The 27,358-nt window shown below is 46.0% G+C and overlaps 2 protein-coding genes across 3 annotated transcripts in view; one reads left to right on the forward strand and one right to left on the reverse strand.

Annotated features, from left to right (window-relative positions):
• Positions 1 to 511, reverse strand: part of ZFYVE28 (zinc finger FYVE-type containing 28) — a 184,372-nt gene extending 183,861 nt beyond the window's left edge. For both annotated transcript variants that reach the window (XM_066573036.1, XM_066573035.1), the window contains exon 1: positions 232 to 511. In XM_066573036.1, the coding sequence (XP_066429133.1) occupies positions 232 to 270 (39 nt within the window). In that variant the 5' untranslated portion in view covers positions 271 to 511. The remainder of the gene's footprint in view (positions 1 to 231) is intronic.
• A 7,177-nt stretch (positions 512 to 7,688) lies between these two features.
• Positions 7,689 to 27,358, forward strand: part of CFAP99 (cilia and flagella associated protein 99) — a 101,214-nt gene continuing 81,544 nt past the window's right edge. Inside the window, exons 1-2 of the mRNA XM_066573037.1 lie at positions 7,689 to 7,882; positions 19,176 to 19,286. Of these exons, the coding sequence (XP_066429134.1) occupies positions 19,176 to 19,286 (111 nt within the window). The 5' untranslated portion in view covers positions 7,689 to 7,882. The remainder of the gene's footprint in view (positions 7,883 to 19,175; positions 19,287 to 27,358) is intronic.

Genomic DNA, 27,358 nt, shown 5'->3' on the forward strand with positions numbered 1-27,358 from the left:
GGATGAGTAATGTATGTGTAAAGTTCCTCAGCTATGTATGTGGATTCTAGATGCCAGCGGTGACATGATGCAGGAGGTGAGGAGGTAATCTCATGGTGGCAGTGCAGACAGGCACAGTAACAGGGTAGTAAGTGGCAGAGTATACACGGCTGTACAATAGCATGGCACACATTCTAATAAGCTTCCTGGCATCACGTGACGAGGGCCCCCAGGGGCCAGCACTGCACTTACCTTGGGTTTGTACAGCCACTTTCTGAACCTGTTCATCATTCCCTCCGGGGCTGCGCGGCTGCTGGATGTCACTGATCCCCAGGGGACGGTCCCCTTGTCCTGCCGGCTGCTCCTAGTGCCGCGCTGAAGATCCGGGTGTCAGTCCCTCCAGCCCCTGCACGCCCGAGGCCGGCTCTCCCCTTTATTGTTAGCAGCAGCAGTGAGGGCTCCACTGACAGCCCCAATACAGTCACCATCCCAAGCGAGCAGCGCCACTCTGACACGTCCGCGCATGCGCGCCACTTTCTCAATCCAAAGCACCTAGCCTCGCCACGCCCCAAGCCGCGTCCCAGCAACCAATTACCAGACGGGGGCGGACGCTTTCATTTTAATTTACCTATGCCCTCTGGAGAGCCTTTCGGTCGCCATTTTTGAAGCGGGCAATCTTTATCTTCCAGCACTGAACCAGCGTTTCGTCTCGTCATGAAAAAAAAAAACGTGACAAAATACAAAGAAAAACTCTATAGTCATTGTTACAAGAAACGTAACGACGTGCTGGCCCTTTAAGAATGAGAACAACCCCAGGGGGCGCTGTGAGATTAGCTCTGTCATTGTGTCATGATGTGAGATCAAGTGGGAATATTGAAATGCTCTGTGACAACGGAGAGATCCTCTGCCCGATTCAAAGATGGCCGCCGAGGAGAAGGTGTGGTGATGCGCATGCTCCGCCCATCTCCTCCTCCTCTATACATATGTACATATAGCAGCCGTCCTGAGGTATTGATCCTCAGATGTGGAGATGTTTCCCATAACAGTGACGTATAGCTGAGCTGGAAATAGAAGTCATTAGCATTTCAATGTACAAGAACTGATTCCATCCTCAATGACAGCAATCAATTCCCCTCATATGACTGTACAGCTGCCATGATGATGACGGATGATACACGTGTAATTAATGTCACACTGCTCATCATTAGAGATAATATATATACACACGTACCGATGAGGAAGGGCTGTCGGATTATATATAGGGGGGGGTTCCCAGTATCTGGGCAAAATCTTCACTGAACCATGCAGCGATTGAACTCGCAACCTTCAGGTCGTGAGCGAGAGCTTAGGACTGCTTCTGCTGTTTTACTACTCTATGTCGCTCATATATACAACTCCATTTTAAAAAATGGGTTCATATTTGTGCATCTCGCAACCCACAAATCTCGTGTGATTTTCTCAGCCGGCTGGAAGCGGCCTTTGTTATCTCTTTTGCCTTGGAACATAGTGCTCCATCATGCAGGAAAAAGCATTGTTCATCCCCAATTGCTCCTTGGTGGTTGAGAGAAGTTGCTCTTGGAGGAGGTTTAGATTCATGGTAGTGTTATGTAAAACCGTAAGTGAGCCCACTCCCGTGGTTGAAAGGCGCCCCCACACATGAATGGTCTCATGCATTACTGTTGGGATTAAACAGGGCTCATGGTAGCGCTCACCTTTTCTTCTCCGGACAACCAGTCTTCCAGATGTCCCAAGCAGTCTGAATGGGGCGTCATCAGAGAAAATAACTTTCCCCCAGTCCTCTGAAACCGATCTCTGTGCTTCCTGCAGAATGTCAGTCTGTCCCTCATGTTTCTCTTAGAGAGAGGTGGTTTCTTGGTGGCCCTTCTTGACACCAGGTCGGGCGAAAGCCTTCGCCTCACTGCATTCCAATACACTGACACCGGCCTGCTGCCACTCCTGAGGGGTCGCTTTTCATCCAAGAGGGTGGGCTCACTTACGGTTTTGCCTATCATCACTGCCATGAGTAAAGAAGGGTATATAAACCTCCTCTGAGAGCAACTTCTCCTGACCATCCAGGAGCAATTGGGGATGAACACGCTATTTCCACATGATGGAGCAACATGTCACAAGTGATAACTAAGTGGCTCTGTGAACAAAACGTTGACTCTTTGGGTCAGTGGCAAGAAGTTCTCCAGATCTCAGTCTCATTAAGAACCTGTGGCCAATCCTCAAAAAGTGTGGACAAGCAAAAACACAGAAATTGTGATAAACTCCAAGCACTGATTAGGCAAGAATGGGTAGCCATCAGTCAGGATTTGGCCCAGAAGCTGATATCCAGCATGCCGGAGTGAATTGTAAAAGTCTTAAAGGAGTTTTCCAGGGAAATACTATTAATGACTAAATCATCAGGATAGGTCATCAATAGTTGATCGGCTAGGGTCTGTCGCTGGAGCGCTGGATGGGCTATTTATATGCATTATATTTAAAATTAACATGCTGCAGGATTAACCCTTTCCAATCCACTGTCTGACCTCTGAAGACATCATGATTTAAGGCTGTACAGCTCCAATGTTGAAAGACATGCGACAGGGTTCTCTTACTGTATGCTGCCAACCTCTCTGCTGTCAGAGCCTATCCAACGTGTCACCTCATGCAGTACTGGCTTTAGCCAGCGTATAGAGCCATTGTATAACAGCAGAAAAAGAGTAAGCCCCTAGGAAAACCAGGATACAAATTGGATTAGAAAGGATTAAATCCTGCTCCACGTGCTAATATTCGCATGAGTTGTGTCCACAGCCTGTGGATGAGATTTTCAAAATATCCACTGCACTGCTACAGCTACTGTAAACTCTGCAGCAAATCCGGCCCGTGTAGTAATAGTGACCCCCTCCTATACAGGTGGCCCCAGTAGTAATATCGTTCCCTATATTGGCTCCAGTAATAGTAGCGTTCCCTATATTGGCCCCAGTAGTAATAGCGTCCCCTATGTTAGTGGCACCAGTAGTAATAGCTTTCCCCTATATTAGTGGCACCAGTAGTAATAGCGTCCCCTATATTAGTGGCACCAGTAGTAACAGCGTCCCCTATATTGGTGGCACCAGTAGTAACAGCGTCCCCTATATTGGTGGCACCAGTAGTAATGGAATTCCCTATATTGGCCCCAATAGTAATAGCATTCCCTATATTGGCTCCAGTATTAATAGCGTTCCCTATATTGGCCCCAGTAGTAATAGTGTCCACTATACTGGTGGCCCCAGTAGTAATAGCATTCCCTATATTGGCCCCAGTATTAATAGCGTTCCCTATATTGGCCCCAGTAGTAATAGCGTTCCCTATATTGGCCCCAGTATTAATAGCATTCCCTATATTGGCCCCAGTAGTAATAGTGTCCACTATACTGGTGGCCCCAGTAGTAATAGCATTCCCTATATTGGCCCCAGTAGTATTAGCATCCCCTATATTGGTGGCCCGAGTAGTAACAGCATTCTGTATATTGGCACCAGTAATAATAGCGTTCCCTATATTGGCCCCCAGTAGTAATAGTTTCCCTATATTGGTGGCCACCGTAGTAATAGCAATTCCTATATTAGCCTCAGTAGTAATAGCAATTCCTATATTAGCCCCAGTAGTAATAGTGACCCCCTATATTGGTGGCCCCAGTAGTAATAGCAACCCCCTACATTGGTGACCCACTGCCGGACTGAAGGAATCCCCCGACGAAGCTGTCACATGTTCAGGACCTGCAGTTGGCTTAGCAACATGGACCACATAACCGCAAGGGGGCTCATGTAATCTGCGTTGCTATGCCAACCTCAGGTCCTGGACGTTGCTTTCCTCAGCAGAGCCTGTTGGGTCACCACTACAGCAGTGAGTATAGCAGGGACCTAGTCACTCCGTTGAAGCCCCTGATAATCGCTCGCAGAGTCCCAAGGGCTCCGTGGAGCACAGTTTGGGAAAGCCTGTCCTAGAGTCCCGTATGTCTTCTTACATAGAGTTCCCTGTTGCCCTGCCTGTCTGGCATTGTTCATACGTACTTGGCATTATTTATAGGGGAGCTCTCGCTCTATAAGGGAGGCGCTTTAACACCTAAAGGGGTTTTCCAGAACCAAAGTATTGATGAAGCTATCGGCAGGACTGGTCATCAAGAGCTGATCAGCAGACCTGTATAATAAACTGAACATCTTTTTTATCCAGCACGACAATCACTATAAAAAATTTTTAAAAGTTGCAAAAATGCTTTTTTTAAATTCATTTCACCTCCCCAAAAAACTCTGTATATATGATCAAAATAATCAAATGTACCCCAGAATGTTACCAATAAAATACAGTTCATCACATAAAAAATGTAGTGATGTCAAGGGAAATAGTTTTCTGATTTCTATATGCAAAAGTGGAAAAACCTAAAAAAAATGTAATTTTGGTATCGTCTTAATCCTACCGACCTGCATTAAAAAAGTCACTGTATTTTATACTGCAAAGTGAAGGCTATAAAAAAAAACCAAAATTGATGTATTCTTTCACCCTGCTGACCTCCTAAAATAATAATAGTTATATATAGTATGCACCCCATAATGGTGCAGGTAAAAGCTCCAGCTGGCCAAACAGCGGACGAGCCCTCATAGGCTACGGCAGCGGAAAAATAAAAAACGTATGGCTTTTAAAATGTGGGGATGAAAATGCCTAAACTTGTACAAAACACGTACGCCCTCCGGAGGCAGGGTTTGTATGAAGCGGGACCAGCTGCCGATCCGCTCCATACATTACATTACCCGTCCGCAAGATCGTCGTTCAAGCTGATGCGGCTGTTAACCCTTTTAATGCTGTTGTCAATTCTGACAGCGGCATTTTAATGCAGTAATTGCCATTTGAGGGTCCCAAACGGGCCCCCACGATGAGATCACGAGTTGCTGTTAGGTTGTCATGGCAGCCCAGGGCCTTTCTGCCTGTCCGAGTACAGTATAAAGATAGGACATGCTGCAATTTGTTTCCCGAGATTGTCTCGGCCATAAGGCTTGGTCATATGAGTCTTAGGGCTCCTGTCCATGGGCGAATTTTCACTGCGTTCCCCGCAGCGATAATCCGGGTGCGGGGAACGCAGTGAATGCTTTCCATAGCAATTCTCAGCTCGCGGCTGGCAATTCGCGGCATGCTGCGAATTGCTGCGATTCTTTGCAGTGAGCCTACCTGTCTAGATAGGCTCGCCGCGGAGATCCGTCTGCTGACTCCTGCTCCCGGGCGACAGCTCCCGCGGCAGAGATTCGCCACGGGATTTCGCGGATTTCGTGGACAGGCAGCCTAAGGCCAGCTTCACACAACCGAGAAAGTTGCAAAACATTTTAATGGGGTCCTGCACATGAGCGATGTTATCCTGCTTGGCACCGCAATGCTATGTGGGAAAGAAATTGCTGCACGTTCTATCTGGCAGTGAGATCTCGCAGCGCTAGCCCCATTGAAAGCAATGGGTGAACTCCGCAATCATCTGCCACGGCTGTGATAGCCGCACCGGACGATCTCTTCATCCCCAAAGTAATGCGAGGCTGTTTTCACATCCCTGGGGCGATATGGGGCGGGATTCATATCTCACTCGCCCAGGTGAAGTTAGCCTTAGGGGATAACCAAAAAAAAAAAAGAAAAAAGAAATGAAAAAAAAAGTTTTTATTAATGTAAAAATAACAGGTAGTAGAAGTTTAACTGCCGCCTTTCTATATTTCTGCTAAAAAGTCAAAACAAGAACCCCGAAAAGCATATATTTGGTATCGCCGTGTTCATAAACGTCCAATCTATCAAAATAATGCAATCTTTGTCCTGAACGATGAGTGTTGTCAGAAAACATAAATGCACAACGCCAGAATTACTCTTTTTTAATCACCTTGTCTCCAAGAAAATATGTAATAAAAAGTAACCAAAAATTAGTGTGCGCTCCAAAATGGTAGAAACTGCAGGATGTACCCCAAAAAACGACAGATCGAAAAGTTATGGTGGCAGAAAATGATTTTTTTCCTAAAAGATATTTTATTTTTTAAAAGTAGAATAGCAAAAAAACTAAAAAAAAAGGTATATTCGTAATCGTACTGACCCACAGAATAAAGTTATCACGCCATTTTTGCCGCTGTATGTACGCTGTAAAACCAATACCTCCCAAAGATTTGTGTTCCTTCATATTTCACTTCAAATTTTGAAAAAGTTTTTGCGCACATTATATTGTATCTTAAATAGTACCTTTGAAAAATACAACTCGTCCCGCGAAAACAGCGAGCCCTCAGATAGTTACCTCAATGGAAAAATTAAAGAGTTAGGCCGCCTGCAGACGGCGGGTTGGATCCGGCCGCGGGACCCGACCTGAGCGCCTACAGAGAGCAGCGCGTACTCACCCGCGCCCGCGGCTCTGGCTGTTTGATGTGCCGACTTGCCGGCGCATGCGCAGACCAGAGCCGGCGGCCGGGCAGTGACAGTTCTGTGCGTTGCTCTGCGAGACCCGCAGAGAAATAGAACGTGCTGCAGTTTGTTTGCCGCGCGAGATTTCGCGCGGACAAACCGCGGCTGTCTGCCTAGGATTGCGTTTGCTAATGCAATTCTTTGGCAGCTTCCAAGGGCGGAAATTCCGCGGGAAATCCCACCACGGAATTTCCACCCATCTGCAGGCGGCCCTAGGCTGCCTGCAAACGGCCGGGTCGGATCCCGCTGTGAGAATTATAGCAGTGGGCTGCGGACCCGTGCTGCTGCAGAGACCTGCGGCTCACCCGCTCCCGGCGTCTTTCGTTTCCTGCTCTGCCCCAGCTGCCGGCGCATGCGCAGAGCGGAGCCGGCCTGTTACTACTGACGTTTTTGTGCGGGCCTCCGCGAGACCTGCACAGAAACAGAACATGCCGTGATTTGTTTGCCGCGTATGTTTTCCCGCAAATCGCGGCTGTGTGCGTAGGATTGCGTTTTGTAATGCAATCCTATGCAGGTGGGCACGGGCAGAAATTCTGCAGGAAAACCCGCCGCGGAATTTCCGCCTGTGTGCAGGGGGCCTTAGGATCTTTTGAAAGTGGGGATAAAAAAAACAAAAATCGAAAAAAGGGCCGTGTGCTTCAGGGGTTAAAATACCAAACTAAGTCTGGCTTCCTATATTTTTGCGCCCCACATGAGCCTTTTTTGCGTGTACATGTGTGTTATTGTACTTTTTATGCCCGCAGAGCCCGTTCATTTGTGTGCGCCAAACAAATATGCAGTTTTGTTAGTTCCGGATGCATTCTTTTTCGCACAGTATTTCACGTATCTCCTTGCATATTGCGCATCCCTATTGACTTCTATGGGGACTTTTGGTGCGCAATTACACAGGAAAATAGAGCGTATTCTATCTTTTTCTGCGCGTCTGAAATGTGCGCACAAAATACAGAAATGCGAATTAACCCATTGAAATCAATGGGTTTTATTCTCTGTGTATTGCGTTGGCAAATGTTGCATACACAAATGTGGCCGCCTGAAGAAGCCCTTAGATTATGTTCTTCAAGTTGGTGCTCTGGCCGCCCTGAATTAATTGTTAACGTCCTGCATTACGTACAATGACAAAGGTAACTGCTGCCTATAAATTTAAGCTGCAAACTACAGCAGCCTAGTCTCAATCCAACTTTATCCACACCTAATTCAAGGTAAGAACAATAATAGCGCACGTGTTCCCCATTAACCAATCACCATCCTCTATATTTTCTAGTTGCTAGGGCGACGATCAAACACTCGGAGGGGAACGAGGCCCAACTGCACTCTGGGAAAAGTAGTTTTTTCCTTCGCTGAAAACCTATTTAGAATGGACTGTCTGTACACTCGAGGACTACAATACCCAGACGTCATCGCGCCGCATTCGAAACGGCTGAGAAGTCCGGCAGAGTTCGGAGGTTCTACATACAGCGAATAACAGAAGGTAAATAGTCTGTCTACATGTCCTTCTATTGCCCGACCATCGCATATATGTACTGTTTCCAGCACAGCTGCATATACTTCTATAGACCAGATCTCTTCCTGGGTGATAAAAGGGACTTTGGCTTTTCAGGATTCTAAGAAAGCTGGGTGATAGCCCTTTGAAAACTCCAATAGTGGTCGTTGTGCGCAGCATGTATACACCATGTAGGACCAAAAAACCAGCCCCGGGCGTATTTTCTGTCCATATTACGTCCGTATTTTTTCTGGATGTAATACGGACAGCGTACAACAACATTGATTTGCACTGATGTATTCAGACCTGTGGTTTTCACGCACGGGGGAAAAAATGTCTAATTTTCATCCATATTTACGGATCGAAATTACCCATTAGAGCGGCTTCCCATGGTGTATTCGCTTTACGCAAAGAATAGAACTCATTGATGTCAATGGGTTTATTCACATTCCCTTTTTTTTGCGGGCGCATTTCTCTGGTGCGCAAAAAAAAAAAAAAAAAGAACCTGCTCCATTTTTGTGTATGTTTGTGCACCAAAAGTCCCCATAGAAGCCAAAGGGGATGCGCAAATGCTAGGAGTTGCCTGAAACACTGCGTAATTGCGCAGGAAAAAGCACACATTTTGAACACATTTTCAGCCGAACGCTGCGGGTTTTTTTAGCGTGAATGAAGGATTGTTGTGATCAAATCCCGATTTTTAATTCACATTTTTCTAGCCATTCACATGAGCGGCTGCTGCGCATCAGCAAAGAAAATACGCTGCAGCACAGAAATCCATCAATCGGCAGAAATCCTCGGACTGACTACTAATGCTTAAATAGAGCCAGCTGTCTTTTCCCAGCGCAGACGCAGCTAAACTCCCCCCCCCCCCCCTTTTTTTCCAGCTTCCATTGAAGTCTACGGGAGCCTCCTAGGGCAAGACCAATCTTTTGATGTGGCGTATAAAATCAGCAACCTAAAACGGTCACCCATGTGCTATTTTTCCTGTCGCGATTTTTTTTCACGCGCCCAAAAATCGTTCATCTAAATGAATACATTGCGATCAAACGCTTCAGATGGTCATGAGATTTTGACGCAGGTAAATATCTGCGTAAATACGGTCTTTTCAATAAGTCCACAGGGTGCCTTTTTGTGGAATGATTCGTCCACGCAAGTGAATGAGCAAAGGATGTCACAGTTTGCTTGTTTGCAAGCAGAGATGCGCAAGGGTGACTGCCCACCACAGTTTTTTTCACTGCAAAATTCGCAGCGTTTTTTTTTTCTGCAGGGGTCTATGGGACTTGTAATGTTAAAATCGCGATTTCGCAGTAAATTGAGATTTTGCGCATTCGCGATTTTAACATTACAAGTCCCATAGACCCCTGCAGAAAAAAACCCGTTGCAAACTTCTACAGAAAAACTGTAGTGTGTAGTCACCCCAAGGCCGGCTGCACACGGAAGGATGACTAGTGAATCGGCCGCAGAGTTATGGACACCCAAGACTCACTGATGTGCGCGGCCAGTGAAGGCTAGTCCGATTCCGCCGGAGATACTGTACCACAAGTGTGAAAAGCTTACTGCTGGCGATGATCATGAAGGGCATCACAGCTTCCTGTGTATGAGATGATGCAGCCGTAGACCAGTCAGAGTGCCCATGCTGACTTCTGTCCACCATAAAGGCCGCTTGCAGACGGGCGGAAATTCTGTGGCGGGATTTTCGCCGCTGGAAGCCTGCATAGGATTGCGTTAACAAACGCAATCCTATACAGACGGCCGCGCGAAATCTTGCGCAGCAAACAAACCGCAGCATGTTCTACTCCGTGCGGGCCATGCAGAGCCCCGCACAGAAACGTCACTCACCCGCCACCGGCTCCGGTCTGTGCATGCGCCGGCACATGAAAGATCTGGAGCTGCGGGGCGCGGGTGAGTACGCGCTGCTCTCTGCAGGCGCTCGGGTCAGGTCCCGCGGTGAGAATTCTCGCTGCCGGATCCAACCCAGCCATCTGCAGGCGGCCAACAAGCGCCAAAACGCCTACTAGGATTGCCAACTTGATTTTAGCTATTTCCTGGATCACGTATCCAAAAATCACAAATCATTGCTACACCTTCTAGTGTTGCAACGATAAGCTTCTTAAGAGACCTAACAATGCAGAGGAAGGGCTCATGCCCACGAGCGTCGCAGGATTTACCCTGTGGGAGTCCCACGATTAACAACAGAAAGTGCCTGCTGGTGATCGGGGAATTCCGCTGTCTACATTAATGCTATAATAATGGAGACCTCCCGCAGCGTAAATCAGTGGTAAATAGAACTTGCCGCATTGTATTTCCCGCTGCAGAAATCCACGGTAAAATTCCGCATGTGAGCATTGGCAGGCAGAAAACAATTAGGTTCAATAGACCCTTATAGCTGCTGAATTCACGGGCGGGTTTCCGCCGTGGGAAACGCGGTAAAAATCCTTTCGTGGGCATTCACCCGAAAGCTGAACTTTTGCATCCGGGCCCACAGGGCTTTAGCTCCGCCTCTGGTAAAGATTATCTGAATGTTTATAGGTCAGATACTGATATGAATTCATTACCAGCATTTACTGTGAGCTGGAAAATAATAACTACAGTCATAATAACCTGCTCAAGTACCACCGGCCTCAAAAAAAAAAAAATCACAGACACGTCTATTTTTTTTTCATGGACACTCCAAAAATGTGCCTTAGGCCTCACTCACACGGGCGATGCGCTCTCATGCTAGCCGCATCGCGGCCTGAAAAATCACATCAGTGAAGAATAGCCGTGATTGAGTCCGGAGCTTAATTAGTGCTTTCTCATCCATTAGCACAGGTGTATCGCGTGATAAATTCGCTGCTGCGTGGAATTCTGTCTGTTGGCAGAAATCCTCAGAATGACCTCTAATAGCTTAAATAGTGGCAGCTATCTACTTTTCCGAGTGCTGGACGCAGGTAAACTTCCTCCCCCTGGCTTTTTTTTTTCAGCTCACATAGAAGTCTATGGGAGCTTCCAGTGTTTTTCATCAAAAGATAGGTTTAAGAGCTATCTTTTGACACCGCGTGAAAAAAAAAAATCGGTGACGGAAAACTGTTGCCGATTTCATGTTTTGTTGAATTTTTTCACGTGCCCGAAAATCGTCCATGTGAATGAATGCATTGGAATCTAATGCTTCACATGGTTGCGATTTTCGGCCAACATTTTATTGCGGCTAAAAACGCTCGTGTGCATAAGGCCTTATTTTTATGGACTGCTCAGGAAGTTCTGGACCGTTGTCAACCTTAGCGCCTACAATGGACATGTGAGCAACAGAACTGGAGCAATGGAAGAAGGCGGCTTGATCTGATAAATCCTGTGCATGACATGTGCATCACTTACCTGGGGAAGAAATGGTATCAGGATGAACTATGGGAAGAAGACAAGAATGGGCAATGTTATGTTGGGTAACCTTGTTGCTGTGACATGTACCTCCTACCTAACCATTGTACAGACCAGGTATCGCCTTTCATAGCAGCCATATTCCCTAACGGCAGTGGCCTCTTTCAGCAGGATAATACCCCGGCCACACTGAGGAACATGGCAAAGAGATGAAGGTGATGACTTCTCCAAGTGCCTCAAATCTTATTCAAACGAAGCATTTGTGGGAAGTTCTGGAAAAACAAGCCATGGAGGCCGCCCCTCATAAGGTCTCTTTTACACGGGACGACCTGTTGGGCATCCCAGCGATAGTCGAACCTATGCTTTTACACAGAAACAATCATTGCTAATGAATGGAGTCAGAGCGGGCCGGGGATCGTTCCAGCCCACCCGCCTTCATTTACAATAAACAGGTAATCATTCATAAGTGAACCACTGCCTGTTTGCACTGCCGATCCATGATTCAGTTTTCTGCATGCAGAAGCTGAACAACAAACGAGAAGTGAACAAAATTGTTCGGCGTTCAGTTGGGGTGTGCCTTTACATTGAAGGATAATCGCTCAGATTCCCGCTAGATGCAGGAGTCTGAACGATTTATTGGTCCATGTAAAGGGGTCTACTTATACCAAACGATTTCTGGTTGAATGAGCGAACTATGTCAGAGTTCACTCGGGCAGCCTGTTTATACATCCTTGACTCGTTCAAACAAGAAATCGTTCGGTCATTCACATTTGTTGTATAAGTGAGTAAGAAGGATGGAACAATCTGTAATTAAACCGAAGGATTAGTGATCGAGCCAACGATGATTTCTATGCCTGCATAAGATGAACAAGAAGTGAACGATTTATCGTTAGTCGTTGACTGCGTTTACACTCAATAATTATCGTTCATCTTTGCTCATTTGAAAGATTTTTTTTGACGTTCCGTGTAAAAGGGCCTTAAGGTAAAAGGACTTTTACATGGACAGATAATCTGCCCGTTTATGCATGGATGCCCGTGCTGCTGAGAGTACCTGGGAGGTGAAGGTGGTGGAAATCCCTGGACAGTTGTTGATTTTGCGCTCCCTATAATCCAGCATGTACGTATTGTAGCTGATATAGTATGCTAAGCCCAAAAGACAAATGCCCATCCAGTCCAGCCCAGAGGCAGAAGCCAACCCACCCCCATTCTGAGGAAAAAAACTCCCTCCCGACTCCGTAATGGCAGACAGAGCAATCCCTGGATCAACATTTGAGATCAACAATCCTTCTGGTTATTTAATGTCTATAACCTGTAATATCATAGCGCTCTAGAAAGGCATCTAGTCCTCCCTTAAACTCCTCTATGAATTTTGCCATCACCACGTCCTCAGGCAGAGAGCTCCACAGTCTCACTGCTCTTACAGTAAAGAACCCCCTTCTGTGTTGCTGATGAAACCTGCTTTCTTCTAGACATAGCGGATGCCCTCTCGTTACCATCGCAGTCCTGGGTATAAACAGATCATGGGAGAGATCCTTGTATCGTCCCCTCATGTATTTATACATAGTTATTTGGTCGCCCCTTAGCCGTCTTTTTTCCAGGGTGAATAGTCCCAATTTGGATAGCCTCTCAGGGTATTCCAGTCCCGTCATTCCATTTATTAATTTAGTTGCCCTCCTTTGAACCCCCTCAAGCACTGTGATTACTGACTAAGTAATAAAAGTTGTGCCAAACTAGAGCCGTACTAAATCTTACAAGCTCACTAATAGACGCTACGGGTCATATCTCTGTTTTCATCAGTACATTTTGAAGGGATTGTTCTTTTTTGTATTTGATGCCAGCAGTCAGTAGTACAACTCTACAGAGATAAGGGGCCACCTGTAAGCTGATCTCCTTATCACAATGCTACAAAGACAGACATAGAGAGCCGGGGGCCACCGAAATATCATTTTCAGTGCCTGCTGTAGAGAATTCATCACAAGCTGGGAAGCCGATACCCTGGCAGCTAGCAGATTAGAGCGGAGACAGACAGCGTGTGGGCTGCACGTGGGCACGCTACAAGGAAAAGAGAGATCAGATGTCACGTTGGCTGTCTAACACAATAGAAACACACAACCAAACAGAGGCGCGCTGGAATATTGGTACAATTAGGGTCAGCTGTGCCGCAGGAAAGGATTCCGAGGATGTGAATGGCAGCAACGACCTAGGGTGCAGGCACACAGGCTTTTTTTCTCTTGGATTTTCGAACCAACAATCGGTCCGAAAATCAGATGGAAATAGCATCCATTCATTTGCACATGGGCAAAAAAAATAATTGAAATTAAATCGCAGCATGTCCTATTCTTCACCCTCTATTGCAGAGCAAAGTATAAATCAGCTCCGTGCATAAGCGCTCTGGCCTGGTGAACAGCTGACCAGCAAGAATCCTGGACGGCGGACCCCCGCCAATCTACTATTGATGGTCTATCCTGAGCATAATCATCAGTAGTTTACGATTGGACAACCCCTTTAAGAATTATTAGGCCGCTTTTACACGGCCCGCATCTGCTGCTGCAGAAACCCCCCCAGCAAATTCTCTGCAAATCTGCACTGGGGAAATCCACGAGGATGTTTGCAGCAGATTTTCTTGCAGGTCTGCCGTGGATTTAATCGTTGTATTTCAAGGGTTGATATCTGCTGCATAAATAGGCATGCTGTGGATTTAGATATTGTAGCAGTTTCGAAAAAGTTTGCTATTATGCAGTAGTTGGGAATGCTGAGCTATTTCAGCTCTGAAGCATGCAGAATTGTGAATACAGCTCAGTAGTATATAACAGGCTGTAACTCAGGAACAGTACAAGATACATCATGTAAAGTATGTACGAAGTGATTTGACTAGCTGAATTGTGAATGCAGCTCTGGAGTACATAACAGGCTGTAATTCTGGATTAGTAATGTATGTACACAATGTCTCCACCAATAGAATAGTGAGCGCAGCTCTAGAGCAGCTAGAGGTTTCATTGCAGATCCTGCTGCAAATACTTGAAGAAAAAGTGCTTCCTGCAGCAGTTTTTTTTCCATCCCAAAACTGGGCAGCTGGGCGGAAAGTAGTCGGGCCCCATTATAGTTAATGGGGTCCGCCTGGCACTGTTAGACCATGGGGATTCCTCCTCCCCGAACGGGGCAAGAAAGTGGAATCCCCAGTGCAAGTTTGAGACCACCCTAATGCAATTTAGAGAACCCCGTTGCCCAACTTTCACTAGCACTCCAGACTCTAGCACAGAGACATAAGAACAGAGAACAGAGCTCTTAGCGCTAATCACTTCTTAGTGGTACAACTTTTCAGGTGCCACCATTGTGTAGTGGCCCAGCACATCATCCTGGTCCCCTCCATAAATGTCATACATGTTTGTCTTATGTTGATGCACCGTGCAAGCCAGTACTGTCATTTCCAGTGTGTGAGTTGCACAGCTGCAGCGCCTGAGAGGTTAATGTCTGTAAAATCCAAAAGGCTGTCTGCTAAATGTATCAAATCTGTCATGTCATGTGGTATGAGAGAGGGTATAAATAGGAGTGTCTGAGAGTGGGAAACGAGTTCCATAATCTAGAGTAACAAGTTCCATCTTGTCTGCTACCTGAGTTCCATATAACACAGAGCCACATGCAGGCACCTTCAGCTTCCTTGTGGTGAAGATGGAAGAGGAGGAGACGATTCCCGTGATGACTGAATTCTGGATGTGAGTGGAGTGAGTCCCCAATAGTGAGAGAGCAATTGTAAGTAATTGTTCAGGACAAGGCCAGTGCAGAGGTACTACCTCTCTGCCTAATTTTCCTACGTGGCCGTCCAGTGCCAGGATCACCGCGTAGAGGTACACCCTTTAATAGTCACACCCACGCTTCTCCAAGGCTGGATGGAAGTACGTCAAGTCAATAATTGCTGCCTGAGTGTCTGAGGAGTGACCCTACCCCTTTCCTCCTCCAGAGTGTTTCCCTTCCAGGAGTGGTTCCTGGCAGATAATATAGACTGCAGGACCGGTGTCATCCTGAGTTTCCTCAGATCTTTTGTCTTGCCTGCACTGTAAAGACTTAGGCCTCCTTCCCACGAGCGTGACGGGCTCTGCCGCGTAATATTACGCAGGGAAGCCCGTCACGGCGCCCCCCCAGAGCCCCTATACTTACCAGCGGACGATAGCGTGAAGACGCTTCCCTGCCCACCGCCGCCGCGTCGTGTGACACGCCCACCGCGTCACGTGACGCGGCCGGCAGTGTCACGTGACGCGCCGGCCGCGTCAAATGACGCTGCGGCGGTAGGCGGGGAAGCGTTTTTTCACGCTATCTCCCGCTGGTTACAGCGGGAGATAGCGTGAACGGACGGCTTCCATTGACTGCAATGGAAGCCGTCAGCGCGTACAGCCCGTCCTCACCCGCAGCAAATAGAGCATGCTGCGGGTGAGGACGGGAGAAATCGCGGTGCGTAATTCCGCGGTGGAATTACGCATCGTGAGCATTGTGCTATTAGGTTCAATAGAACCTAATAGCAGGGGGCCACGCAGCGGATTTTTGCCGCGAATTTACGCGGCGTAAATCCGTTCGTGGGAAGGAGGCCTTAAAGTGAACTACCTTGTATTATCTGTTTGAAGTTTTGCTAAAGTAAAGTTTATGCTGGGCCCTAACCGTACCTAGGGACCCGTGGTACTTAAAGGCTGTGTCTGTCTACATTTATTCCCCACTGACGGTCATTCTGGTGTGTGTAGGAACGGTGGCGTCACCAGTGACAACTACAACCCCCATTTTCCTGTGTTTATTAGCATTCCCTATCCTAGGGGTGTCTTTGGTGGCCTGCAGTAATTCTCTGGCCTTGACTGTGTGTGTTCCCTCCAGAAAAGAGTTTGGTAAGTGCCGCTGTAACAAGCCATCACTTTACCCTCCCAGCTCCCTACGTATGTCAGGTGTCCGGGATCCCCCTATGGGACGCTGCAATTGACTGCCACAATACAGATTCTGTCTATAATATACTTGGAAAGGAAAGAAGGAATCGTTAGCATGGGCAGATGAGGTGAGCGAGAATGGGTAATGCAGTACGCATTGCACCACTTCCGTGCCTAATCAGCACTTCTCCCAATATTAGAGAATATGCTACTCTTTCGGAAGACCAGGAGGTTAACGGCGGAGGTGCAGAGGTAGCAGTTGCAGTCGGATACTCGTGCCTGACGGTGCACAAAGGCCCATCTACCACAAGGGGTCCTTTTTACAGTTTTTGCATTGGGGCTCAGAAGCCTCAAGCTACCCCCCTGAGTAACATTGCTCAGCTGCGGGGCCCATAGTACACCTGTGTATATTATATGATCATGCGTTACATTTGCAAAAACTTTGTACTGCATGTTTATAATATCTGGATAGTATATGAGATTGAGTTGGTCCACAAGGCTGAGGAAATGATGAGATGTCTTCATGAGGTCAATGCGGTCATCTACATTCACTTTGTTATTTGGTCATCATCAGTATGAAAAAGCCATTTTGTGTAAAGAAGCCAATTAAATCCGTACCGTAGAGCAGTAATGCAGGTCATACGGGCACATCTTCAGTGCCAGTTATTGCAGGACTTGTGCCATTACTCATGTGCTGCCCCACGTTCTGCCGCTATCATTCTGCTGGATCACTAACTACAATCCAGTATTCACAAACAAACACTTAAGGCTCATTCACACGAACGTAAATGCGCTCCATACTACGCACGTATTTTTTGATCTGTGTAAAAAAAAAAACTGCTAATACGTGTAAAAAACTGCCAATACGCAGAAACACGCAGGGGGTCGGCATATTTCAATCTGTGAAAATTCATTGACCAAAATATGGAACCAGCCCTTAGAAAGTGGATGAAAACTTCAGACGGGATCGGTGAGCGTGACGGTCATCATAGGTTAGGGCTGTCATATTTACTGTGGACAGGAACGGATGGCGTTCAATTACCGTTAGGCTAGAGAGAACATGGCGCTCAGTGGGGTCGTAAAATCTTACACTTTACAGTCACACAAAACACAAATTCTCCATAAATATTTTATATTCCACTTACTGCGGCCGAAAAGCACATCCCTAAAAGACTTGCCTGAAATATGGTATTTTATCGTGCGGCTGGGAAGCCCAAGATTTTCTAGTCTGAGGGCAACATAGTTAGACTCAACAACTCCCAACAGCCGCTATAAAACTTAGGCTTTACTCACACGAGCGTTTTTTTAAGTTTTCACGCCCGGCCGAATAACGCGACCATCCGAGGCTTTGGATTACAATGCGTTCGTTCAATTTGCGGCATGTAAAAAGGTTGCACCGTAAAAAATAGAATATACGCAAACGAATTCCGCGACTGCAAATTATACACTGCTTGAAAAGTTAGTTCTGGTTCTGTCTTTCGACTGATATAAGTCGGTGGCTCCCATAGACTCCTATGGGAGCTGAAAGAATAGGGAGGGGGAGGCAGTTTAGCAGCGTCCAATGCTGCGAAAAGCTTACAGGTGCCTCTATATAGGCATTTTGAGTCATTCCGAGGATTTATGCCGAGCGAGGGATTTCCGTGCTGAGATGTTTTTTTTCACTAATACATCGCACCCGGCCGTGTGAATGGACGAGAAAACGCTAATTAAGCTTAGGACTTGATCATGGAAAATCATTCATTCATGCAAATTAATGGCGCGCACAAGCAAAGGTAAAAATGCATACGCCTGTGTGAAGGAGCTAGCGGGTTCAGGCTGTCTTTGACAGCTGAATCCCAGTCGCGACCAGCGCTCACGTTGATCACGGCTGTTAACCCTTTAAATGCCCGATTGGTGTTCAGTCATCTTGAATGGCCACCTCGTGATGAGATTGCAAGGTGCTGTTTGGTTATCATGGCAATCCATGTTTTTCTGAAGGCCCCCAGGGCTGTCTGTGGCCTGTGCTCATAGGATGCTGGCAGAAATGCCATATATTGCAATACTAAAGTGTTGCAGTAAAGTAATCAAACCATCACAAGTTCAAGTCCCCTATTGGGACCAATAAAAAAAATGTTAAAATAAATAGAAGAAAAGTTTTTATTATTCTAAAAAATAAAGTATACTAAAAGTTAAAAAAAGAAAACCTTTACTTGTATCTATAGTAAAAAATCAAAATGACCCCCATCCACCCATAAAAGTCCGATTTATCAAAATAATGGAAACCCCATATGAAATGCATGCCTTTATTTGCATGGCATTATAAATCATGTTTTAATAAGACATGTAGAGACAAATTTTAAGTGGCGGTAATATGACACAGGTGCTGTTGGGCAGATGTGAACATTTGCCCAAGCAACAAGGTTCCATTGGTCAGGGGTTTAAGCTACTCAGATACTGTTACCAGCTGGTTCCCAGAACCACCCCGAGCAGGGCAAGAGGTGAAGTAAATACAAATTTGGTAGAAAAAGCTCTCAGCCAAGCCAGGGTCAAAAGGGCAGCTCAGTGCTAATGATTAAAACCCCATGCATTTTGTATGGCGTTTCCATATTTTTGTCCATCCCCTCTACGTCCATGGAAAAAAAAAACAGTTATGACTTTTTGAAAAAGGGAAGGAGAAATCAAAAATTGAAAATTAAAAAAAAATTGCCTCTTTAAAGGGATAAGAACAAAATTACTGGTGTGCCTGAGGCCTTAACCCCGTTGTGATAATTGCAGCTCTTTTGCATCGGCATAAAACCTTCGCCCGTGCTATTATTTTAACAGTTACCACATTGTTTTACTGACGGGGAAAATTTAACAGAATTTTTAATGATAACGGGTATTCTAAAGACTGCAATTATGTTATTATAATACAAAGTGGAGAGAAGTTATAATAAAGTGCTGCACATCACAATAGAATAACTGACAATAGTTAATTGCTCATTTCAGTGTTTGCACGTCATAGCCACGATTTAGGGTTTAACGCCAGACTTGTGTTTTTACAGATGACTCATTATGGCAGATGCATTAACCTGATCATCCAGCTCCTTAATAAGTACAATCCAGGCAATCAGAGTCTTGAGCATTATCTGGAAGAATCTGCAGATCACTTGCAGGTAAGAGTACTTACTGTATGTGGCCAGAAATGGCGAATACTGCAAGAGTCGTGTTATCGAACTGATGACTTCAGGAAGCAATCCATGATGAATCACAAACGACTGGTGACATTAAAAGAGTTTTCTGGGCAAAAACTATTAATGATCTATCTTCAGGAGATATTATCAATGGTTAATCACTGGAAACCAGTTGCTCGGGATTCCCGGCGATCGACTGATTGTCTGACCCAGAGGCATAACTTGAAGCTTCAGGGCCCCAATGCAAAATCTGAAACAGGCCCGCAAATATAATGCTTTATTCATAGTATTGGGCTCCCTCTATGGAGAAGAGAGGCTTTATGAGTCCCCTAAGTTCCTGGGCCCGGGTGCAACCGCATCCCCTGCACCCTCTATAGTTACGCCCCTGGTCTGTCCCACTATCAGTGCAGCAGGGCTGGACATCATCATCAGGGACAGCAATTAAAGTGCCACAACCAGCTTCACTCCCATTGAAGTCAATGGGAGTTGAAGCATCCTATTACACCTTCACATCCAATCTTGCTGTCAAAAGTGTAACCGCCGACTTCAGCTCCCATTAATTTCAGTATCTAATAATGTGGCTAACAGAAAAGGAGACAAAATAGCACAAAATAGGGCGAGTACGTCCCAAATATAAAATAACCATATAAGTAAAACCAGTGTCACACAAACTAATTTGAATTGCGGATTCCACGGTTGCCGTACGATACGCTGAATTACGTGGGCGTTGAAATGCATTGACTTTCTCTGGTTCGCTCACACTTGCGAGAAGGAATTACTAATTCCACAAGCGAAAGAAAAATCGCAGCATGCTCTATTTTACCGCAGATTCCGCGTGTATGGGCTCCATTGATCTCTATGGATGCGTTCGATCCGCAATGGATACACAATTACATTGCGTATGGACGCGGATTCATAAGCAAGTTGCTAGGGGGCCAGATAATAAATGGTCTTAAAAAAAGCAAGAATTTGTGGGCAGTCAATACAGGACAGAGTCTGGGAAGGAACACACCATCCAGACTGCTGTCTGCAACCTCTGCTTGTTCTTATTGGCTATTCCTGCACAAGAAGTGTTTTTTTTTAATTGGTTTATACTACTTCCAAAAAAAGTAGTATAAACCAGCCAAGCCTAGAGAGCAGTATCGCTTTCTGAAGGCTCTCAGGGCAGAGCTCACCACGACAGCACAAGGGAATGTCGCCTGAGCGATAAAAGGGTGTTTCCAGGAGGTTGGGCAACTTTCTGATGGCATTCCCTGCTTGCGTTTGTTCCACGCGGAAAACCGCACTCATATGCTACCATATGCAATTCGCTTCCACAATCATATGCAGGTCTTTCGCTGTGGATATCCACAAGTGGCATCCGATGCATTCGTGTGAGCCCGGCCTAATATAAGCTCACTTGTTGTGGTTATCCTTTAGGCATAAAACTAATAGTAGCTGTAAGTGATTTCAGTGGGAGTGAAGCCGGCTGTGGCACTTCCATTGCCGTCCCCGATGGTGACATCCCTTCCTTCTCCACTGACATTTGGCCGATCAGCTGATTGCCTGGGATCCTGAGCGATAGGTTATCAATAGTTTTGCCTAAAGAACTCCTTCCAATCAGATCATGTTACCAGTTTATACCCGCCCACAACATGCGGAGTGACAGCTCTCTCCATATACACAAAAGAGAAGATATAGTCACCTTGTTGATCATTTGCTGTCTGGTGTAAACAGGCAGTCATCTGTTTATCAACGACTAGTCCACTTGTTGCTGCACCAACAGTAAGTAGTTCTGAGGCGGCGTCCTGATGTCAGCCCCAGCCCATGTAACCACAGTGTTGGCACATGCACCCTGGCATTCCACACTGGGCACCGACATGTATGCATTGTCTGCTGGTTTGGGGCTTGATTGTTAGAGAGGTTTCCACTAGTCGAATAAATCAGGGAGTTTTAGAACTTTTACTCCGGACCCTCCTCTCAGTGGGTGCCAGTTGTTCATCATGGTGGAGTTCTGGTCCAGCACGCATCCTCCTGGTATCATCTTATTTCCAGATATGTCCTTGGTGTTTATACTTATTGCTTTGTTTTGGTAGCATCTGCTTCCAAGTACTCTCATCCCACTCCGTGTAAAAGCACACAAACTCATACGCTAGGTTGTTGGCACTTGTGCAGAGCGTTTAGACAGGCAGATCACCACTGACTTCTTGCTCAGCGTTTCACATTCTATGTGAAACGCTGAGCGGGGAGTGTCTACACGTAGTGAGAAGTCAACGATTTCAAGGGCTTGAAATATAAGCCCTACCCTGGAAATAAGGCCTAGCTACACAACAAAAAAAAAGAAATACTTACCCAGCAGGCGCTGTCCGGGTCCCTCCCGCTGGTCTCCAGAGCTCCGGTGCTCTAGCTTCAGTCCTCAGCAGCCAAAAGACCATCGCTTCCTGGTAGTAGAGTTCATAAACCCCCGCTTCCAGGAAGCAAAGGCTCTGATTGGGTCAGCCGCGGCGCTTGGGAACCAATCAATGCAGTGCTTGATGAACCAATCACAGCCATTTAATGCGATGCTGTGATTGGTTCTTCAAGCACTGCATTGGACTAAAGCAAGAGCTCTGGAGAGCAGCAGGAGGGACCCGGACGGCACCTGCTAGGTGAGTATAAAAGATCCCCTGAAAATAAGAACTTGTGCCTTTTGGGGGCAAATATTAATATAAGACAGGGTCTTATTTTTAGGGAAACTCAGTAGTACTCCTTTGGTATCCAATGGTTACCACCTGTAGGCTCCGCTGTTTTACCTGTCAGGCATGCTCAGTGCCTTTAAATTCTGCAATGATGACAGTTTGTACAGTCGTTAATGTGCACTGGTCAGTAACTGGCAATGGACATTGTGGAAGAGGTAGTTTTTGCGCTCCCCAGCGCCCATTGTAGCAGTGCCGCAGAATGCAAAAAAGTTACTGGAGATCCGTTTGATGATTTAGATGGATGTTTGAAATAATGGAAATAAGAGAAAACTTTAGGGAAATTTTGCCCAAGTCTCCAGAATATCCCTTTAAGTCATTGATTGGCGCTCATTACTGCCATTTACAGTATGGGGGCGAACAATCGTTCATATGATCATTCACCCCATACAGATAGCATTCGTTGGCAGCACATCTCCACACAAGGGGATATGCTGCCAACAAGTACTTTTTTTTTTTTTTAGGCCTGCAGAAAAGATCCCATCATCCAACAAACAAGTATTTGCTTGTTCAGCAGCTGGGCGTGGCTTATTCACCCGGGCTGATGTTACAGAGAATGTTCATCGGCCTGTGTAAAGGGATCTATTGCGACTATGAAAAGTCAGAAGCGGCTCAAGCTGTTGTGGGCAGAGAGAGGAAAGAGAAGAAGTAGCGATGTCCAAGCCAAAGGACTGAGAGCTCCAGCAGATCTGCTATCAAGACCTTCCATATAACAAACACTGCTGCTCTAGTTATTAGAGGGGCGTCCCGGGGGGTGTTATTGTATAGTGCCAGACAATGGCATAAGTTTTAATAATAATATATTAGTAAGTGAGTACAGATACCTGAAGCAACACTTACGCATATACAATGCCTAGATAAAAAAGCAATAATTACCTTGGTTTCAGTACGGAGATATATGCTAATTGCTGGCTGGTTGATGCATAGTAATGAAAATTACATGGCTAAGCAATATATTATTAAATGAGACTCTGGTGCCATGACGTCCATTCTTGCACCAGCATGTGGCATGTACTGAATGCCAAGTAGGCACAGAATTGTGTAACATAAGAATGTGTCAAGTAAATGTTATAACAGGAGGCGCTTGCTCTGGAGTGGTGGAGTGCTCGGCTTCTGCTGTCATTTTTTGTTAGATCTCTACACTAAGAAGAAACACTTGAAGTTTCTGTGAAAGTGCTAATAGGATGTATCGTATGCCCAGGAAGGCCCCCTTTCCACGTGCCATCTGCACGCTCTTTTCGGAAATACTGCAAAAATGTTTCACAACACCTTCAAACTTTAATTTGGGGGTAATGGCTGCACATTGAATACCTACAATAATGGTGCTGACAGTAGCCTACAGAACTCTCCCCTTGCACCTACGTAATAATGACTACGGTGCCAGTGTGAACTTGTAGCGTAAAAGAGGTGATCAATATATATGTCTCCACCTAGCTAAATGTGCAAAATTGTGAGTAACTACCATGCCGGGTAAAAAACAGCAATGTGGGAGGATATTACTCAGCAATCGTATATAGAGACGGCACGACTTATCATAGCTGTGAGGTGTTGCAATGCTTAAATAAGGGCATTGGAGGTCTGGTAGATAACCCCTTTGTTTAGGAATATTCAGGACTGGGTATACCAACAAAAGTGTGGGGTCAGCATATAACACGACTAGAGATGAGCGAACGTACTCGGATAGGCACTACTCGTCCGAGTAATGTGCCTTATCCGAGTACCTCCCCGCTCGTGCTGAAAGATTCGGGACGCGCTGCGGAGCGGGGAGCTGCAGGGGAGAGCGGGGAGGAACGGAGGGGAGATCTTTCTCTCCTTCTCTCCCGCCCGCTCTGCCCCGCTCCCCGCCGCAACTCACCTGTCAGCAGCGGAGCACCCCGAATCTTTCAGCACGAGTAGAGCGGTACTCGGATAAGGCACATTACTCGGACGAGTAGTGCCTATCCGAGTACGTTCGCTCATCTCTAAACACGACCTAAAGCGGTTTAACAACTAGTCTGAGAAGCCAACTCCAAATGGAGATAAGGAAAAGGTTTGAGTGGCCAATCGAATTTCTGGTTCAAACTCAACATGGATGATGGGTTCAACGAGTTGGACCAGCAAGTCGGTTCGCTAAAGGGTTTAGATTTGGTTACAACATTTAATTCATGTTCAGTTCGTGGTTCTACACGTTTCGTCGCGAGAGCGACTCATCAGGAACCCATGAAAAAATAGAACCTTTGGAAAGTTTTACAAATGGCTCAAAAGGAGAATGTTTGGAGTACTGGTTGTCTAAAAATGAAAAGCTTTTCACCATCCATGTTGAGTTTGAGAGTGTCTGTGCCGCCCCACCCCCTTGGGGATTACCTCACACATTGTAGTGGCCTGGGTTGATACTGTAGGCACACTTCCCATTGAATTTAATGGGAGCTGTGCCTATAGTACTAACCTGGGCTGTAGATCACTTGATGAAACACAGGCATGAAGGATGCTAATATGAAGATGTTGCAGATGAATTATAGGGGGGATAGGAGTCCAACGCTTTCTGTACAACTTCGGGTTTTCCCTGTTGGTAAAATACTTAATGATGCGGATATGCAGCGGCTACAACTGTTTGCAATCTGTTATTCACACAAGCAATTTTTTTCCCCGCACAGCGATACTGAGAGATTAAAGATGGCAGCATGTTCTATCGTTTGGCTTCCCTCAAAAGAATGGAGATCATATTCACATGTTTTGTGCATCTTGCAATGCACAAAACTCATGCGACATTCTTGCTCATGTGAATGTAGCCTTAGGCCGCCTGCACATGGGCGGAAATCCCGCCGCGGGATTTCCCGCGGGATTTCTGCCACTGAAAGTTTGCATAGGAGTGCATTACAATACGCACTCCTATGCAGACGGCCGCGGTTTGGCCGCGCGAAATCTCGCGCGGCAAACAAACCGCGACATGTCCTATTTTTGTGCGGGGCACGCACTCACCCGGCCGCCGGCTCCGGTCTGCGCATGCATCGGCTGCGCCGCAGCCGGCACATGAAAGAACTGGGGCCGCCAGGCGTGGGAGAGTACGCGCTCGTCCCTGCAGGCTCTCGGGTCGGGTCACGCGGCGAGAATTCTCGCTGCCGGATCCGATCCACTCGTGTGCAGGCGGCCTTAGGATGAGTTCATACACGGCAGAATAGCTACAGAATTGTGGCTGTGGAATGCATACCGAAAGTAAGGGCTTATGCCCACGGGCATACGTGGTGAAAAATGTAAATGAATGCGGTTGTAATAAACCCTGTTCACTTAAAGCGGGAGAAAACCACAGCGGAATTTAGTCATGTTGCAGAGTCTCAAATCCACAGCACGCTCTAGATGTTGCAGTAAAGGGTGGAAATCCACACCAAAATCCGCAATATAGTCATGTGCAGATTTTATTGCAGATTTTGGTATGGATTTAGGCCTCATGTCCACTAGCTAAATGGAATTGCGGATTCCGCAGCGGATTTTGCCCATAGGGAATCATTGGCCATCCGCGGTCCATTAAATTGATTTTTGCACCCGCGGATGGCATTTTAAAAGAATTGCATTTTTCACGCGCAGGAGAAAATACGTGACATGCTCCATTCTGCCGCGGATTCCGCGCGGATCGGCAACATTGCTATCACATTGATAGCAATGTGTGCAGATATCGGCATGCCAAAAAAAAAGGAATTTAAAGCAAATCCACGGCAGATTCTGCGCGGATTGTATTTTTCAAGTGGACATGAGGCATTACATGTGAAAAATGTCTGCTATGTGTGCACCTTCCCTGTGTTCACAACTCGCTGATTTGCTAAGGACTGTGTCAAAGATTTTGGTGCAGATCTGCAACAGATTTTATCCCTTCCATTTGAATTCAATTAAAAAAGAGTGAAATTTGCTACAGATCCCCACCAAAAACTGCAACAAAAGCCACACCCAATCAGCGATGTTTGAACACACCTTTGGGATGCCTTCACACTAGCACTTGCATTTTACTGACAATTGCCAGGATGCACCTGCAAGCGCAGCAACTAGCTCTGTCACACAAAGTTAATGCTTATGTAATAGCCCTAGTTTCTGGGCTGCGCTTGCATCTGCAGTCTGGCAATGGTCATTAAAATGCGAAAGCTAGCGGTTGCCACTAGCACTCGTATAACAGCACCTTAGGAATCAGCTATGATAAGCAACAGCTGCTGCATTATAGTTGGAGATACACAACACGCACACGAGCGACAATCGCGCATGAATTTTGTGTGTTGCAAGAGGCACAAAACGTTCGCGAATATATAAACCCCATTATTTTGAAAGTAGTTATTCACACAAGCAATTTTTTTCCTTCACAGTGTCATGGAATATAAAGTATTAAGTTTCAGAATGCAATAAGTGTATGTTTCTTATCTTGTTTTGGACTATTGGCCCTTAAATAGAAGACTAAAAACCTATGCTTTGTAGGATTTTAAGATAAGAAGTCAACAGACAAATTAAATAAGGCTAAGCTATGTTAACAGAGAAGACACAGCTATAGCAGAAATAGTGTCTAATGCAACAGTAATATCCTGACTTAGGCAATTCTGTGTTTGAGACTGGCCTTAAGAGCTTTGAGACTATTTGGTAGATGTCAGTAAGCCTTATGATCAATCAGCTTTGTCACCTATGTAACACTAATCTTTGTACCAAGTAACTTGTGAATACGCCCCCTTCTTTCTGTATAAGAGTTGGTAATGTTGATGATAAAGGAGAATTCATTGAGTTCTCATGGAGAAGTGTCTTGACATAACATGGAGTGATTTCATGCTATTGATAGATGTTTGCTAGCAAATCTTCTCATCACGCGCTTCCATATCTACCAATTTGGCACCTGGCAACGAGGTCATCCGATCGGTACCGGTGTGGTCCGATAACATCACAGCGATGCAGATAGCAGCATATTCTATCGTTTGGCTTGCCCTGTTTTCAATGGGAGCTTTAAAGACATCGTGGGGTACTCACATGCCGTGTGATGTGTATAAGTGCCATGTGAGGTTTCCTATTGAAATCTATGAGGCACACTTGAGATCCTCCGATGCGCATGAAACGTGTGCCTGAGGATTTCACAAAAGTGCACGAAAAACGTCTTGCATCCGCGCGTAAAACGCACGTTGGCAAGCGCAATATCAGGCTAGCCTGTGTGCATGTAACCTAATAGAGCAGAGCTGAAGCGATAGAAGTCACTACTACTCTGTCTTGATTGCCTATCAGATTCCGGACACTCGTCATGCATACTTGAGTTATGGCCACCAGCGTCTGTATAGTTTAGGTGGGGAGCACCCTGACCCCTGTGCGCAGCCTAATCCGGTTTCCTGCAGTATAACACTATCA

The sequence above is a fragment of the Eleutherodactylus coqui genome, chromosome 7 (genome assembly GCF_035609145.1).
Source record: "Eleutherodactylus coqui strain aEleCoq1 chromosome 7, aEleCoq1.hap1, whole genome shotgun sequence".
NCBI classification, from domain to species: Eukaryota; Metazoa; Chordata; class Amphibia; order Anura; family Eleutherodactylidae; genus Eleutherodactylus; species Eleutherodactylus coqui.